The 17,830-nt window shown below is 49.3% G+C and overlaps 1 protein-coding gene across 2 annotated transcripts in view; it reads right to left on the bottom strand.

Annotated features, from left to right (window-relative positions):
• FHIP1B (FHF complex subunit HOOK interacting protein 1B) overlaps positions 1–17,830 on the bottom strand; it is an 86,433-nt gene that overhangs the window by 49,661 nt on the left and 18,942 nt on the right. For both annotated transcript variants that reach the window (XM_068266470.1, XM_068266471.1), the window contains exons 2-4: positions 8,845–9,113; positions 6,481–6,705; positions 3,429–3,821 (exon numbers count right to left, since the gene is read on the bottom strand). In XM_068266470.1, coding sequence (XP_068122571.1) covers positions 3,429–3,821; positions 6,481–6,705; positions 8,845–8,973 — 747 coding nt within the window. In that variant the 5' untranslated portion in view covers positions 8,974–9,113. The remainder of the gene's footprint in view (positions 1–3,428; positions 3,822–6,480; positions 6,706–8,844; positions 9,114–17,830) is intronic.

Below are 17,830 nucleotides of genomic sequence, written 5' to 3'. Positions count from 1 at the left end.
ATGAGGTTTCTGTAGGCCACATTGCTGGGCTGGTTGGATGAGGTTTCTGTAGGCCACATTGCTGGGCTGGTTGGATGCGGTTTCTGTAGGCCACATTGTTGGGCTGGTTGGATGAGGTTTCTGTAGGCCACATTGCTGGGCTGGTTGGATGAGGTTTCTGTAGGCCACATTGCTGGGCTGGTTGGGTGAGGTTTCTGTAGGCCACATTGCTGGGCTGGTTGGATGAGGTTTCTGTAGGCCACATTGTTGGGCTGGTTGGATGAGGTTTCTGTAGGCCACATTGCTGGGCTGGTTGGATGAGGTTTCTGTAGGCCACATTGCTGGGCTGGTTGGATGAGGTTTCTGTAGGCCACATTGCTGGGCTGGTTGGATGCAGTTTCTGTAAGCCACATTGCTGGGCTGGTTGGATGAGGTGTCTGTAGGCCACATTGCTGGGCTGGTTGGATGAGGTGTCTGTAGGCCACATTGCTGGGCTGGTTGGATGAGGTTTCTGTAGGCCACATTGCTGGGCTGGTTGGATGCAGTTTCTGTAAGCCACATTGCTGGGCTGGTTGGATGAGGTTTCTGTAGGCCACATTGCTGGGCTGGTTGGATGAGGTGTCTGTAGGCCACATTGCTGGGCTGGTTGGATGAGGTGTCTGTAGGCCACATTGCTGGGCTGGTTGGATGCGGTTTCTGTAGGCCACATTGTTGGGCTGGTTGGATGAGGTTTCTGTAGGCCACATTGCTGGGCTGGTTGGATGAGGTTTCTGTAGGCCACATTGCTGGGCTGGTTGGATGAGGTTTCTGTAGGCCACATTGCTGGGCTGGTTGGATGAGGTTTCTGTAGGCCACATTGCTGGGCTGGTTGGATGCAGTTTCTGTAAGCCACATTGCTGGGCTGGTTGGATGAGGTGTCTGTAGGCCACATTGCTGGGCTGGTTGGATGAGGTGTCTGTAGGCCACATTGCTGGGCTGGTTGGATGAGGTTTCTGTAGGCCACATTGCTGGGCTGGTTGGATGCAGTTTCTGTAAGCCACATTGCTGGGCTGGTTGGATGAGGTTTCTGTAGGCCACATTGCTGGGCTGGTTGGATGAGGTGTCTGTAGGCCACATTGCTGGGCTGGTTGGATGAGGTGTCTGTAGGCCACATTGCTGGGCTGGTTGGATGCGGTTTCTGTAGGCCACATTGTTGGGCTGGTTGGATGAGGTTTCTGTAGGCCACATTGCTGGGCTGGTTGGATGAGGTGTCTGTAGGCCACATTGCTGGGCTGGTTGGATGAGGTGTCTGTAGGCCACATTGATGGGCTGGTTGGATGAGGTTTCTGTAGGCCACATTGCTGGGCAGGTTGGATGAGGTTTCTGTAGGCCACATTGCTGGGCTGGTTGGATGAGGTGTCTGTAGGCCACATTGCTGGGCTGGTTGGATGAGGTTTCTGTAGGCCACATTGCTGGGCTGGTTGGATGAGGTTTCTGTAGGCCACATTGCTGGGCTGGTTGGATGCAGTTTCTGTAGGCCACATTGCTGGGCTGGGTTGCCGAGATTGATCTGTAATCAGCCTGTGGTGTATAGGCAGCTGACAGATCTCTGTCTAATCAGATTCCATCAGAGCGAGAGAGTTGTCGCTTTGTTGATCTGCCCATACATTGCCTGGTGTGTTGCTACCCTCGACCTCCCTGGCGTTAACCCCGACCTACACTCGGGGTAGCCGCCGCAGAGGATTTCTCTGCCCCGGGGGGGATTTTTTTGTATAAAATTTGCTGTAAACCTTGTAGCTAGCACTTCGCTAGCTACCATAGTCCCCCAATATAGGTGCCCCCCCCCCCCCCCGGATCACGCGATGGCGCAGCCTCTCCAATGAGCTCCAGGCGTTGCTATGGGGAGGATCGGGATTGCGCACAACGCCATAGCGACGACTGAAGTTCATTGGGGAGGCTGCGGCTCTCGCGGTATTGCGGTTATGTAACGTATAGCGGTGGCGATCGGAAGAATCAGAAGGGTGCTGGGGGTACTTGGGGGACAATAGTAGCTAGCCTAGTGGTAGCTAAAAGGTTTACAACCACTTTGATTCAAAAAATCCCTCCTGCGGACGCAGCCTCAGAAACTGCGTACCGCGAGGGAGGATTAAACCCCGTACACACACTCAACAGCGGTCTTTATGCCGTCACAACTTTTGTTGTAAAACAAGTTGAAACACCTAAAGAAAGTATTTTGCTATTGTTCAAAGAGCTGATAAAACTGATAAGAAGTTAATCCAACAGTTGCATTGATTTCTTATCAGTCTTATCAGCTCTTTGAACAATAGCAAAATACTTTTTTTTTTTTTAGGTGTTTCATAAAAAAAGTTGTGAAAGCATAAAGACCGCTGTTGAGTGTGTGTATGGGACTTTAGTAATGGTTCGAGTTCGTTCTTATTTGTTGCTAAACTCTACAAATAACTGAATGTATAACAGGGAAGGGATGGTCTCTTTGTAACTGTTTGCTCACCTTCTCATAGCTATCTGTTGTGTAGACTTGGCAAATATCTGCATTGTATAGTAAGAAAAGACTAAACAATCTGTTGTGTATCTACACCAGCTTCATTGTCTCCTATATGTACAATACAAGTTTACATTATCCTCAATGACATCAACCAGACAAACCCTCAAGTCTGAAGACAAACTCATCAAAGACCAAGGAGAAGGACAACTCTACATGCCAGTTTACCTTCCTAATCCCCGATCTGAATATACTGCTCATGACTGGACTTCAGCTGTATAGATTTTCTGATGTTATGTTACTGTCAACTCTACCATAATATCCCACTGACAGCTAGTCAGATATTATACCATTGACTACTTTTTGTGTATTTTCCAACGTTCTTGTTATTATGTGAAATCTTAATGGTGGTTCGAGCCTGGAATCGAACCAGTGACCTAATTACAGAGCTATCTTGGTTTTTATACCTGAAAATTGAAATTTCTCCAACACGCTAAAACCTTCTCCTACTTTCCAGAACACAAACCTCATCTGAGAATAGACAGAAGGGTCCAGTCCCCTCTCCTACGTTCTTGAGCACAAACTAGTTGGGAAAAATCAGAAGAACTTGGGGTTCACTCCTGGATTCTGGAGACAAACTACTTTAGGGATAGCCTGAGGCTCAGGGCTCTAGAAAATTAACAAACAGAGGTTGATGGTCCCTCCTGTGTTTTAGAGCACCAACTTCTGCAGACACCACTAGACAATCAACCACAGGATGGTGTACAGGAGTTGCTGGCCCCTCCGCATTAGAACATATAGTAAGAGAAGAAGACAGAATATTGTGACCCAATTCTGTGGGTTTCAAAACCCCAACAAAAGCTGCAGAGATGTGTCTGAAACTTCCTCCAGCAATCTAGAGCAGCAATATACTGTAAACCCCACGACCATCCTTGGCCTCTAACCCCTCAGCAGCAGATTGTATACTTACAGGACAGAAGAAGGAGTTCTCGGTGATATATCTGGCCATTGTGGGGTTATCTGAAGACATGGCCATTATGAGAAGCAGAGCATCCCGGGCCTGCTGGCCAATAACCCCCTCATGGTGGATGAAGGGGACCAGCAGGGAGAAGATCATGAGGTTTGCAGCACCATCTGGTCCGGTGGAGTCCTGAAAGAAAAGTTCCAGAGTGGAGGGTTCCCGAGCCAGAGTCACACACAGCTGATTCAGGAGTAACACCAGGTTATTCTCCAGCACGGGAGAGGCGGGCCCAGGGGAGAACGTGCCCAGAAGGGTGACCAGGGGACGCAGGACAGGCTGGTAGCGCAAGAGCGGCTGCCGGCATTGGCTGATCAGCATCTCATACAACTTCAGCTGCTCCACCTGCAATGACAAAGAAGAGAGGCAAATATTAAGTGCACCTGTCGGGGAAAAACATGCCAATACAACTCACCTCCAGAGAAGGTAGCCTCTGCATCCTAGAGAGCCTTCCCCGTCCCCCTCCACCAGCCACGTCAAGAACTAGGACCCCCGAAAAAACCTGCCTGACAGACAGTGCATGAGAAAAATCAGAGCCCAATCGGGTCTGTGCGACTACGCAGTGCGGCTATGCTTCAGGATCTCATCGCTGGATCGGCATGGCGAGGACGGTGGGGAAAGCCTTTCCAGCATCTGGAGACGTCCCCCTCCCAAGGTGAGTATATAGCATAAGCTACACAATGCTACAAATACCCAGAACAAAAAATCCCATCACCCCAAAACCCACATCCATCCAGTAATGGAAGCAGCAAAGCTATTCCTTCCCTACAAATACCCAGAACCAAAATCCCATCACCCCAAATCCCACATCCATCCAGTAATGGAAGCAGCAAAGCTATTCCTTCCCTACATATACCCAGAACCAAAATCCCATCACCCCAAATCCCACATCCATCCAGTAATGGAAGCAGCAAAGCTATTCCTTCCCTACAAATACCCAGAACAAAAAATCCCATCACCCCAAATCCCACATCCATCCAGTAATGGAAGCAGCAAAGCTATTCCTTCCCTACAAATACCCAGAACCAAAATCCCATCACCCCAAATCCCACATCCATCCAGTAATGGAAGCAGCAAAGCTATTCCTTCCCTACATATACCCAGAACCAAAATCCCATCACCCCAAATCCCACATCCATCCAGTAATGGAAGCAGCAAAGCTATTCCTTCCCTACAAATACCCAGAACAAAAAATCCCATCACCCCAAATCCCACATCCATCCAGTAATGGAAGCAGCAAAGCTATTCCTTCCCTACAAATACCCAGAACCAAAATCCCATCACCCCAAATCCCACATCCATCCAGTAATGGAAGCAGCAAAGCTATTCCTTCCCTACAAATACCCAGAACAAAAATCCCATCACCCCAAATCCCACATCCATCCAGTAATGGAAGCAGCAAAGCTATTCCTTCCCTACAAATACCCAGAACAAAAATCCCATCACCCCAAATCCCACATCCATCCAGTAATGGAAGCAGCAAAGCTATTCCTTCCCTACAAATACCCAGAACCAAAATCCCATCACCCCAAATCCCACATCCATCCAGTAATGGAAGCAGCAAAGCTATTCCTTCCCTACAAATACCCAGAACCAAAATCCCATCACCCCAAATCCCACATCCATCCAGTAATGGAAGCAGCAAAGCTATTCCTTCCCTACAAATACCCAGAACCAAAATCCCATCACCCCAAATCCCACATCCATCCAGTAATGGAAGCAGCAAAGCTATTCCTTCCCTACAAATACCCAGAACCAAAATCCCATCACCCCAAATCCCACATCCATCCAGTAATGGAAGCAGCAAAGCTATTCCTTCCCTACATATACCCAGAACCAAAATCCCATCACCCCAAATCCCACATCCATCCAGTAATGGAAGCAGCAAAGCTATTCCTTCCCTACAAATACCCAGAACCAAAATCCCATCACCCCAAATCCCACATCCATCCAGTAATGGAAGCAGCAAAGCTATTCCTTCTCAATCCTCACTGAGCAATGGGGAATCTGAAGACATCTTCCAGCTTCTCGCCAGTTGATGTCAGGAGATTATACCCCTTTCTGTATCAGATTAATATCTGACCAATATCAGGAACCTGCGGCCAGAAACTCGCTCAACTCACAGGCCAGAGGTGGGAGGAGGAGCTACTGACTGAAGGGTGGGGACACAGCTGCCTGACTGGGCAATCTGCTTGTGTGACATCACCCACGGCCAAAGCTGGGAGGAGGAGCTAAGAGCTGGGAGGAGGAGCTACAGCTGCCTGACTGGGCCATCTCCTTGTATGGTGGACACAGCTGCCTGACTGGGCCATCCCCTTGTATGACATCACCCATGGCCACAGCTGGGAGGAGGAGCCAAGAGCTGGGAGGAGGAGCTAAGAGCTGGGAGGAGGAGCTACTGACTGCAAGGTGGACACAGCTGACTGACTGGGCCATCTCCTTGTATGGTGGACACAGCTGCCTGACTGGGCCATCCCCTTGTATGACATCACCCATGGCCACAGCTGGGAGGAGGAGCCAAGAGCTGGGAGGAGGAGCTAAGAGCTGGGAGGAGGAGCTACTGACTGCAAGGTGGACACAGCTGACTGACTGGGCCATCCCCTTGTATGACATCACCCATGGCCAGAACTGGGAGGAGGAGCTAAGAGCTGGGAGGAAGAGCTACAGCTACCTGACTGGGCCATCTCCTTTTATGGTGGACACAGCTGCCTGACTGGGCCATCTCCTTGTATGACATCACCCATGGCCACAGCTGGGAGGAGGAGCTAAGAGCGGAGAGGAGGAGCTAAGAGCGGAGGAGCTAAGAGCTGAGAGGAGGGGCTACTGACTGCAGGGTGGACACAGCTGACTGAGCCAGCAGTACTTGTGTGACATAGCCCATCAGTTCTGACCAGCAGTACTTTTGTGACAAAACCCATCAGTTCTGACCAGCAGTACTTTTGTGACATAACCCAGCAGTTATGAACAGCAGTACTTTTGTGACATCACCCAGCAGTAAAATCACCTTCTTCTCTTCCGTGAAGTCCCTCTGCAGGTGCCACCGTAGGAGCCTTTCCAGAATGCCCTCTGATGCCATATAAGCCAGGATGGGTCCTGGACTCTCGCCATCCCGCGGCCGCTCCTCTGACAACAGGCTCAGCATCTGGTAGGTGTTGTTCCGCACACAGCTCATGTCATCTGTGGTGACCGTATCAGAGGATGACCCCTGGCGCTCCAGAATCCGGAGGATCTAAGTGAGAAGACACACACTGTGATACAGAGACCCCAAATCTATAGTCCTTAATGATGACCCTAACATCCCAGAATCAGGAGGACCTAAGTGTGAAGACACATTGTGATACAGAAACTCCAAATCTATGGTCCTTCATGATGACCCCAACTTCCCAGAATCTGGAGGACCTAAGTGTGAAGACACACTGTGATACAGAGACCCCAAATCTATGGTCCTTCGTGATGACCCCAACTTCCCAGAATCTGGAGGACCCAAGTGTGAAGACACACACTGTGATACAGAGACTCCAAATCTATGGTCCTTCATGATGACCCCAACATCCCAGAATCTGGAGGACCTAAGTGTGAAGACACACTGTGATACAGAAACTCCAAATCTATGGTCCTTCATGATGACCCCAACATCCAAGAATCTGGAGGACCTAAGTGTGAAGACATACACTGTGATACAGAGACTCCAAATCTATGGTCCTTCATGATGACCCCAACATCCCAGAATCTGGAGGACCTAAGTGTGAAGACACACTGTGATACAGAGACCCCAAATCTATGGTCCTTCATGATGACCCCAACATCCCAGAATCTGGAGGACCTAAGTGTGAAGACACACTGTGATACAGAGACTCCAAATATATGGTCCTTCATGATGACCCCAACTTCCCAGAATCTGGAGGACCTAAGTGTGAAGACACACTGTGATACAGAGACTCCAAATCTATGGTCCTTCATGATGACCCCAACATCCCAGAATCTGGAGGACCTAAGTGTAAAGACACACACTGTGATACAGAGACTCCAAATATATGGTCCTTCATGATGACCCCAACTTCCCAGAATCTGGAGGACCTAAGTGTGAAGACACACTGTGATACAGAGACTCCAAATATATGGTCCTTCATGATGACCCCAACTTCCCAGAATCTGGAGGACCTAAGTGTGAAGACACACTGTGATACAGAGACCCCAAATATATGGTCCTTCATGATGACCCCAACATCCCAGAATCTGGAGGACCTAAGTGTGAAGACACACACTGTGATACAGAGACTCCAAATCTATGGTCCTTCATGATGACCCCAACTTCCCAGAATCTGGAGGACCTAAGTGTGAAGACACACTGTGATACAGAGACCCCAAATCTATGGTCCTTCATGATGACCCTAACATCCCAGAATCTGGAGGACCGAAGTGTGAAAATTACACAGTAATGCAGAGACCCTAAATAATCTACAGCAGTGGTCCTCAAACTACGGCCTGCCGAGGCTTTTTCCCTGGCCCCTCAAACACAAAATGTATAACTTATAGATGTGGCCCACTGCACATTTAAATGTCAGCACCCTGCATACAGAATACCCGTGCTGGCCGAGAGCTGTAATTACAGTGCAGGAGATTTGGGCGCAGCCGGCGCCACCGTAGGTCGTAATAAGATTTGGACCTAGAGGGGGAATAGTATTTAACGCCACCGGGACTTGTGCAGGAGCAGGGTAAGCCGTATATCTGCTGTATCCTGCTCCCAAGTCTCCTGGTGGTCAGTTCATATGTATGCATACTGGCACCACCCATCCACATACTGCAGAAGCCAGCTAGCAGGCATTCACTGGCTTCCAATTCTGCATCAGGTGACACTACTGTCCAATTGGACGACAGGTTGTCACCTGGGTATGCTTCTATCTGGTGCACAAAGACTTTTTTGGGGCGTCGTATGACTGAATGACTGCAGCTGGGAGTTCTCCTCTGGGCATGATTGGGGGGAATCAATACCTAGATTCAATGTAATGTCTTACAACATCATTTTATGTATGTTCCGGCCTCCCAGCAGTCTGAAGTATGTTGACCCGGCCCTTGACTGAAAAAGCTTGGGGACCCTTGATCTACAGTGTCCTTCATGATGAGCCTCGACTCCCCAGAATCTGGAGGACAGGAGTGACAAAATATACAGCATAATACATATTATCTCTCATGTCCTCCCTGATAACCCCGGACCCCTCAGAATCTGGAGGACAGGAGTGAGAAGACACTCTGAGATACACAGAACTCATTATCTACTGTATTCTTCATGACAATGAATTTATGAGCTGCAAGTTTCCATACACCGCAGAGTGGAGACAGAATCCTTCTAGATGCCCACAACTCTTACCTGGGACCAGTGATTCTTGAAGACCATCAGGCAGGTCTCTGGGTCAGCAGTCACCATGGGCTGGAGACTGGCATTACGACCGGTTTTGGCACCTCCTCCACGGGGGTTGAGTTTACTAAGCCAGCTCATTGTTGGCACAGTGGGGTTACTGGGTGTCAGTGCAGGTGGGGAGGAGAAACAGAAGAAGGGGTAACCATGGGGCGATCGGGACACAGAGGTAGACGTGACCCCAGTTCATCCCGTCTGTAGGGTGGCCACCTCCAGGGTGCCTGGAGAGAGAAAAGGAAGGAGAACTAATCATAATGTTCAGGCTTAAAGAAAAACACACAGACAAGGTCAAGACCTGAATACCATGATGTCTCTACAGAAGAGGACAGTTACCCATCATGCTCTACTCTAGATATGAAGATACAGAGTACACAAAGCCATGATGTCTCTACAGAAGAGGACAGTTAGCCATCAAGCTCAGCTCTAGATATGAAGATACAGAGTACACAAAGCCATGTTGTATCATCAGAAGAGGACAGTTACCCATCATGCCCTGCTCTAGATATGAAGGCATAGAGCACACAGAGCCATGTTGTATCATCAGAAGAGGACAGTTACCCATAATGCCCTGCTCTAGATATGAAGGCATAGAGCACACAGAGCCATGTTGTATCATCAGAAGAGGACAGTTACCCATCATGCCCTGCTCTAGATATGAAGGCATAGAGTACACAGAGCCATGTTGTATCATCAGAAGAGGACAGTTACCCATCATGCTCTGCTCTAGATATGAAGGCATAGAGTACACAGAGCCATGTTGTATCATCAGAAGAGGACAGTTACCCATCATGCCCTGCTCTAGATATGAAGGCATAGAGCACACAGAGCCATGTTGTATCATCAGAAGAGGACAGTTACCCATAATGCCCTGCTCTAGATATGGCATCACACAGGCCAAGTCAGCCAACACAAGGCTGCTGTTCTGTATTTGAAATCCAACTTAGAACCTAAAACTGGCCTACTCAAACACAGTTCAGGTGGCCATACATTGGCTGACTGGGCGGCTGATCGACCACCCAATTGATTATGATCGAATCGGATGACTTGCTCGATCGGGTGAGCGGGCGTAATGATGAGCAATATCGGGATGAGCGACGAAACCCCTGACGCTGTCCCCCCTAATGTGCCCCCCAGTGCCCTGTGCACTATACAATACCTGTCCGTGTCCGCCATTTTGTGCCACTGTCTCCGTCCTTGGTCTATAGACGCGCCTGGGTGTATGCCGGCAACCACGTGCGGCGCGTGTATGGACCAAGGATGGAGCCAGCGGCACAAAGCGGCGAGCACAGACAGGCAATGTTTAGTGCATGGGGAACCGGGAAGGGGGGCAGCGTTGGACCGGCGAGGCAGCGGATACGGCGTCACAAGGCCGACTCTGGATCGATTTCACCATGAAATTGATCAGGAATCGTCCTGTGGTGTATGGGCAGCTGACAGATCTCTCTCAGATTCGATTAGAGAGATATTTGTGTCTTGGTCAAATCTGCCCATTATCGCTAGATGTATGGCTAGCTTAACTGCTATCCAATCAGCTGGCATCTGGATAATTACCCAGCAGCCACTGGGATCAATTGGCTCACTTTCAAATCCACAGAAGCCAGCATGCTGGTATGTGTAAAATAATGACAAAATATAAACAAAGTTAGTCCCCACAAATCCTCCAATTCACATTTAGACACTAAGGCCGGGGCCAGACAAGTCCGCACAGAGAAGCATCAGATTCCTGCCATGTGCGTTTTGTGTTAGTTAATAATTATTAATACGGTAACAGTGGAAAAAAAGCCTGACATGACTCGAGCACACACACTGTACACACACTGTATACTCACACACACCAGTTAGTACATGAGTGGTAAGAATGAATGGTGTGTGTGTGGAGGGGGGGGGGGGGGGGAGTCTGCAGAGTGTGTAGGTAGCACACAGGTGACAGCACACAACACTACTCTCCTCGAAAGGACTCTGACCCCAGCACCAGGAAGCCAGTCACTAAACAGTGCGGGCGTGTCACATGACCTCTGTCCTGGAGACCGTGTGATGCGGGCGTGTCACATGACCTCTGTCCTGAAGGACGTGTAATGTGACAACATGGAGAGACCACGCCAACATTCCTCAGCTATCTGTAAATGCTGCGCAGCATGCACTACATGACCCAGCACTGCTCAGCACCTGCACTACATGATCCAGCACTACACTAGAATGGACGGAAGCTTACGGATCTTCAATGTGTGTCTGTATGAGAGCTGATAGAGGTCAGTGTGTGTCTGTATGGGAGCTGATAGAGGTCAGTATGTGTCTGTATGGGAGCTGAGGTCAGTATGTGTCTGTATTGGAGTGGAAGGAGGTCAGTGTGTGTCTGTATGGGAGCTGATAGAGGTCAGTGTGTGTCTGTATGGGAGCTGATAGAGGTCAGTGTGTGTCTGTATGAGAGCTGATAAAGGTCAGTGTGTGTCTGTATAGGAGCTGATAGAGGTCAGTGTGCGTCTGTATGGGAGCAGATAGAGGTCAGTGTGCGTCTGTATGGGAGCTGATAGAGGTCAGTGTGTGTCTGTATGGGAGCTGATAGAGGTCAGTATGTGTCTGTATGGGAGCTGATAGAGGTCAGTGTGTGTCTGTATGGGAGCTGATAGAGGTCAGTGTGTGTCTGTATGGGAGCAGATAGAGGTCAGTGTGTGTCTGTATGGGAGCTGATAGAGGTCAGTGTGTGTCTGTATGGAAGCTGATAGAGGTCAGTATGTGTCTGTATAGGAGCTGATAGAGGTCAGTGTGCGTCTGTATGGGAGCAGATAGAGGTCAGTGTGCGTCTGTATGGGAGCTGATAGAGGTCAGTGTGTGTCTGTATGGGAGCTGATAGAGGTCAGTGTGCGTCTGTATGGGAGCTGATAGAGGTCAGTGTGTTTGTGTATGGGAGCTGATAGAGGTCAGTGTATGTCTGTATGGGAGCTGAGAAAGGTCAGTATGTGTCTGTATGGGAGCTGATAGAGGTCAGTGTGTGTCTGTATGGGAGCTGAGAAAGGTCAGTATGTGTCTGTATGGGAGCTGATAGAGGTCAGTGTGTGTCTGTATGGGAGCTGATAGAGGTCAGTGTGTGTCTGTATGGGAGCAGATAGAGGTCAGTGTGTGTCTGTATGGGAGCTGATAGAGGTCAGTGTGTGTCTGTATGGGAGCTGATAGAGGTCAGTGTGTGTCTGTATGGGAGCTGATAGAGGTCAGTGTGTGTCTGTATGGGAGCAGATAGAGGTCAGTGTATGTCTGTATGGGAGCTGAGAAAGGTCAGTATGTGTCTGTATGGGAGCAGATAGAGGTCAGTGTGCGTCTGTATGGGAGCAGATAGAGGTCAGTGTGCGTCTGTATGGGAGCTGATAGAGGTCAGTGTGCGTCTGTATGGGAGCTGATAGAGGTCAGTGTGTTTGTGTATGGGAGCTGATAGAGGTCAGTGTATGTCTGTATGGGAGCTGATAGAGGTCAGTGTGTGTCTGTATGGGAGCAGATAGAGGTCAGTGTGTGTCTGTATGGGAGCAGATAGAGGTCAGTGTGTGTCTGTATGGGAGCTGATAGAGGTCAGTGTGTGTCTGTATGGGAGCTGATAGAGGTCAGTGTGTGTCTGTATGGGAGCTGATAGAGGTCAGTGTGCGTCTGTATGGGAGCAGATAGAGGTCAGTGTGCGTCTGTATGGGAGCAGATAGAGGTCAGTGTGTGTCTGTATGGGAGCTGAGAAAGGTCAGTATGTGTCTGTATGGGAGCTGATAGAGGTCAGTGTGTGTCTGTATGGGAGCAGATAGAGGTCAGTGTGTGTCTGTATGGGAGCTGAGAAAGGTCAGTATGTGTCTGTATGGGAGCTGATAGAGGTCAGTGTGTGTCTGTATGGGAGCTGATAGAGGTCAGTGTGTGTCTGTATGGGAGCTGAGAGAGGTCAGTGTGTGTCTGTATGGGAGCTGATAGAGGTCAGTGTGTGTCTGTATGGGAGCTGATAGAGGTCAGTGTGTGTCTGTATGGGAGTTGATAGAGGTCAGTGTGTGTCTGTACGGGAGCTGATAGAGGTCAGTGTGTGCCTGTATGGGAGTTGATAGAGGTCAGTGTGTGTCTGTATGGGAGCTGATAGAGGTCAGTATGTGTCTGTATGGGAGTTGATAGAGGTCAGTGTGTGTCTGTATGGGAGTTGATAGAGGTCAGTGTGTGCCTGTATGGGAGTTGATAGAGGTCAGTGTGTGTCTGTATGGGAGTTGATAGAGGTCAGTGTGTGTCTGTATGGGAGTTGATAGAGGTCAGTGTGTGTCTGTATGGGAGCTGATAGAGGTCAGTGTGTGTCTGTATGGGAGCTGATAGTTCAGTACGCGTTTGTATTGGAGCTGAAAAACATGAAATAAACTGTTGGCATTCACTGGACACAGTTAAACTCTCACAGCTAGTTATGTAACCTCTAAAGGACACCTGGTAGAGAGGTAGGGGACCCCCCCCCCCAAGCCACTTCTGTGTTAATTTGCAGACCCCCACCATCCCCACTAGTTCTTATGGTATAGGACCCTGTCTCTGGATCCAGCAGGGGAGGGGCGGGGTTTGCCACCCCAAGTTTGGGGTCAGTAAGGGCTATAGAAGCTGATATCCGGGCAGCAGGGATGTGCTTTCGAGGTGAACACAGACACCCCCGAAGACTTCTGGGTAAGTTAACCCCCTGTTGCCTGTGGTCTCACCTGAAGTAATTAGACTTCATTTGAATTCCGAATTCGAGTCCTTCTGAATTGAAAATCCCATCCCTGCCGGGCAGCACAAGTTAATCGCTGCAGCTTCCTCTGATCAGGTCTCAGAAAACAACTACGGTATTCACCAGCTGTTTAGGATACCTGAGAGCTGTACTGCGACTGCGCTAAGTCAACGTGGGCCTAGCGTGATGATACGGAACTCAAGCGGGATGATGTGGGCCTAGCGGGATGACGTGGGATTCAAAGCGCGAGGACGGCTTGGTCACGCTGATGACCTACCCCATATGGACATCACTCCGGGCAACGAACGGTTATCAGGAAAGAAATATGGCAGCCTCCAGATCCCTCTAATTCAGGTGACTATCTTGCAGGGCTGCGGAGTCGGAGGTCTCATACAGTGAGGAGTTGGAGTATTTTTGGACCGACTCCACAGCCCTGGTGAGAATTACACTAAGGCGTCGGAGTCGAGGAGTTGGAGCAGTTTTGGGTTCCTGGAGTCGGAGGTTTCATACAGTGAGGAGTTGGAGTATTTTTGGACCGACTCCACAGCCCTGGTGAGAATTACACTAAGGCGTCGGAGTCGAGGAGTTGGAGCAGTTGTGGGTTCCTGGAGTCGAAGGTTTCATACAGCGAGGAGTTGGAGTATTTTTGGACCGACTCCACAGCCCTGGTGAGAATTACACTAAGGCGTCGGAGTCGAGGAGTTGGAGCAGTTGTGGGTTCCTGGAGTCGGAGGTTTCATACAGCAAGGAGTTGGAGTATTTTTGGACCGACTCCACAGCCCTGGTGAGAATTACACTAAGGCGTCGGAGTCGAGGAGTTGGAGCAGTTGTGGGTTCCTGGAGTCGGAGGTTTCATACAGCGAGGAGTTGGAGTATTTTTGGACCGACTCCACAGCCCTGGTGAGAATTACACTAAGGCGTCGGAGTCGAGGAGTTGGAGCAGTTGTGGGTTCCTGGAGTCGGAGGTTTCATACAGCGAGGAGTCGGAGTATCTTATACCACAGCCCTGCTCTCCTGTGTCTTGTCTATTGTTTATTACATGGTCCGGGACACGGAGAGCTCTTGTTTGTTCTGCTCAGGGGAGGTGTTGTGGCTGCTGCCGGAGGTTTCCTGCCAAGGGAATTAACGCTCCCGGCTGTAACTAAACACCGTCACCTGGGTGTGACTCTACCTGGCAGCCAGCCTGGCACAAACACCATGGAGACAGGTAACCCTGCATGTGCCAACCTGAGACCAAGAGCTCTGCCGGGTGTGGTCAGGAGAGGCAACATACATTGTCACAACCGCGGTGTATAAGGCAAGATAGCAGCGTGCTTGGGAAAGATTGGTTATGGATTGATTGGCTTTACGGGGAAGGTTGGAAAAGTGGTCAGGGCTGGTGTTGGGGTCTGATGTTTGGCATGAGGGTGCAGGTCAGTGTGATAATCAGTGTTAGGGTGGGGGTGGGCCATGTTCTGAGTTGGTCCGATGACTGTGGTTAGGATGATGTTTGGCATGACAGTGAAGGCCAGAGTGATGATCAGTGCTAGGATGGGGGTGGGCCATGTTCTGAGTTGGTCTGATGACTGTGGTTGGTATGGAGATTGGAGTCAGTGTGATGAATGGCATTACGGTGAAAGTTAGAGAAGTGGTCGGGCTGATGTTCTGAGTTGGTCTGATGACTGGAGCTGGTATGATGTTTGCCATAAGAGCGGAGGTCAGTGTGATGATTGGGTTTACGGTGAAGGTCAGTGAAGTGGGTATGTAGGGGTCTGCTCTGATGTTCTGAGTTGGTCCGATGACTGTGGTTAGGATGATGTTTGGCATGACAGTGAAGGCCAGAGTGATAATCAGTGCTAGGATGGGGGTGGGCCATGTTCTGAGTTGGTCCAATAACTATGGCTGATATGAGGATTGGAGTCAGTGTGGTGATTGGCTTTACGGTGAAAGTGGACCTCAGCTCTTGCACAGTACAGAAGGAAAACAGAAGAAATGCACCCTGTACGTATTTAGAGAGTTTATCCTGTCTAATCCCTCCCTCATTTGTGACTAATCACAAGTTGTAATCTGATTCCTCCCGTGTCACCTGACTGCCACGGCAGATAAGCTCATTTGAAAGCGCAGGATGCTAACTCTATGTCTGCCTATATGAATCAGGAAGTAGAAACTGTACACATTTATTTTAGGATTTGTATCAGCAGTAAAACAAAAGTTTGCTTTCTTAAAACAGAAAGAATTTGCGATAATTCAGGTTGGAGTGAGCTTGAGATATCTCCCAGTGCATCACTGCTGAATATATGCAAATTAACCATTCTACCCTTAGAAGCTAAACACACCTCCAGAACCGCTGGAATGCAATGATGTGTCAGCTTGTTAATTTGTACAGAGCCATATTAATCCAACATGCATACAAACTGCTTTAGGATTGTTTGATCCTCATCAGTGCATGACATGGATTAATTTGGCTCTATGGAGTAGGGCTTGTAAACCGAGAGGTACAGACTAACCAGCAAGCTCATGGTGATCCAGAACTCATTGGAGTGTGTAAGGGACTACAATGGTCCTAATGAGTTCTGGGTCACCATGAGCTTGCTGGTTAGTCTGTACCTCTCGGTGTTACAAGCCCTACTGCATAGAGCCACATTAATCCATGCCATGCACTGATGAGGGTGAAAAATTACGAAACAGTCTGTATGCATGTTGGATTATTATGGCTCTGTACAAATTAACAAGCTGACACATCATTGCATTCCAGCGGATCTGGAGGTGTGTTTAGCTTCTAAGGGTATCGATGGTTAATTTGCATATGTTCAGCAGTGATGCACTGGGAGACACCTCAAGCTCACTCCAACCTGAATTATCACAAATTCTTTCTGTTTTAAAGAGAATCTGAAGCGAGTATAAAACTCGCTTCTTCTCTTATAGAAATCCCTGGCGAGGACAGAGGGGATTTGGGGGGTAAGGGACCCCCATTGTGCACTGCTATCACGCACAACGGGTCATCGGGTCCCTTACCCACCAAATCCCCTCTGTCCTCGCCGGGGATCTCTTCCGCATTGTGGCAGGGCTAACCGCTGCAGCCCTGCCTCACACGCGTCTGTCAGCGCGTATCTCCGCCTCTCCCCCGCCCCTCTCAGTCTTCCTTCGCTGAGAGGGGCGGGGGAGAGGCGGCGATACGCTGCTGATAGACGGCGCTGAGAGGCAGGGCTGCAGCCATTAGCCCTGCCTCTAGGAGCAGCAAAATCTACGACCAATTTGGTCGTTGATTTTGCAGGGGGAGGTTTGGGGGTGAAGGGATCCTCGTTAAGCCGCGGGATAGCGGAGGTTTAGCAGGGGCACACATGCCCCTGCTGAATATAAGCTCTGAAGCGAGTTTTTTTACTCGCTTCAGTGTCTCTTTAAGAAAGCAAACTTTTGTTTTCCTTAGTATTTTAGTAAAGGGGCTTTTAGGACCATTGTAGCCCCTCACACACTCCAATGAGTTCTGGGTCACCATGAGCCTGCTGGTTAGTCTGTACCTATCAGCTGTAACAAAGAAATGTTTTTGCTTAAAGGTTATTATGCGGTTGCGTATCTTTTACAGCAGAGAGGAAGTTCTGAGTTCAGGTCCGTTTGTAGGATAGAGAAGTGGTCGGGGCTGGTGTAGTGGGCTGGTGTTCTGAGTTGGTCTGATGACTGTTGTTGGTATAATGTTTGGCATGAGGTCAGTGTGATGATGAGAAATGTAGCATCAAGAAACCAATGTGGGCTCCAATGATATGAAGCTTTCATTTATTCCCGAGTGTCCCAACAAAGATGACAGGCAAGAGGACCATTCATGTACAGTTGTTATACATCACCCTTGATGAAATTCTGGGTTAGTCTGGTGACTGGTTGGTATGAGGTTTTGGGTCGGTGTAATGATTGGGACTAGTATGAGGGTTGGGGGCCGTTGTGATGTTAGATGTGAGCGTTGGTGAAGTGGTCGGGGCTGGAACCATTGTGAGAGTCAAAACTGCCAAAGCAGTTAGTGGTAGTGCGAGGGTCTTGTTTGATGGGAAGTTCTAGGTGGATCTGATAATTGTGCTTAGTAGGATGTTTTGAGGGTTGTGGTCAGTGTATGGGTTGAGTGGAACTGGTATGGGGGTTGGGGTCAGTGTGAGGTTGGGGCTGGTGTGAAGGTTGAGTGGAACTGGTAGGGGTTGGGGGTCAGTGTGAGGTTAGGGCTGGTGTGAGGGTTGAGTGGAACTGGTATGGGGGTTGGGGTCAGAGTGAGTGTGG

The sequence above is a fragment of the Hyperolius riggenbachi genome, chromosome 2, assembly GCF_040937935.1.
Source record: "Hyperolius riggenbachi isolate aHypRig1 chromosome 2, aHypRig1.pri, whole genome shotgun sequence".
NCBI lineage: Eukaryota > Metazoa > Chordata > Amphibia > Anura > Hyperoliidae > Hyperolius > Hyperolius riggenbachi.
Note: the sequence above shows the minus strand (reverse complement) of the source record. Positions and strands in the feature narration are given on the sequence as shown.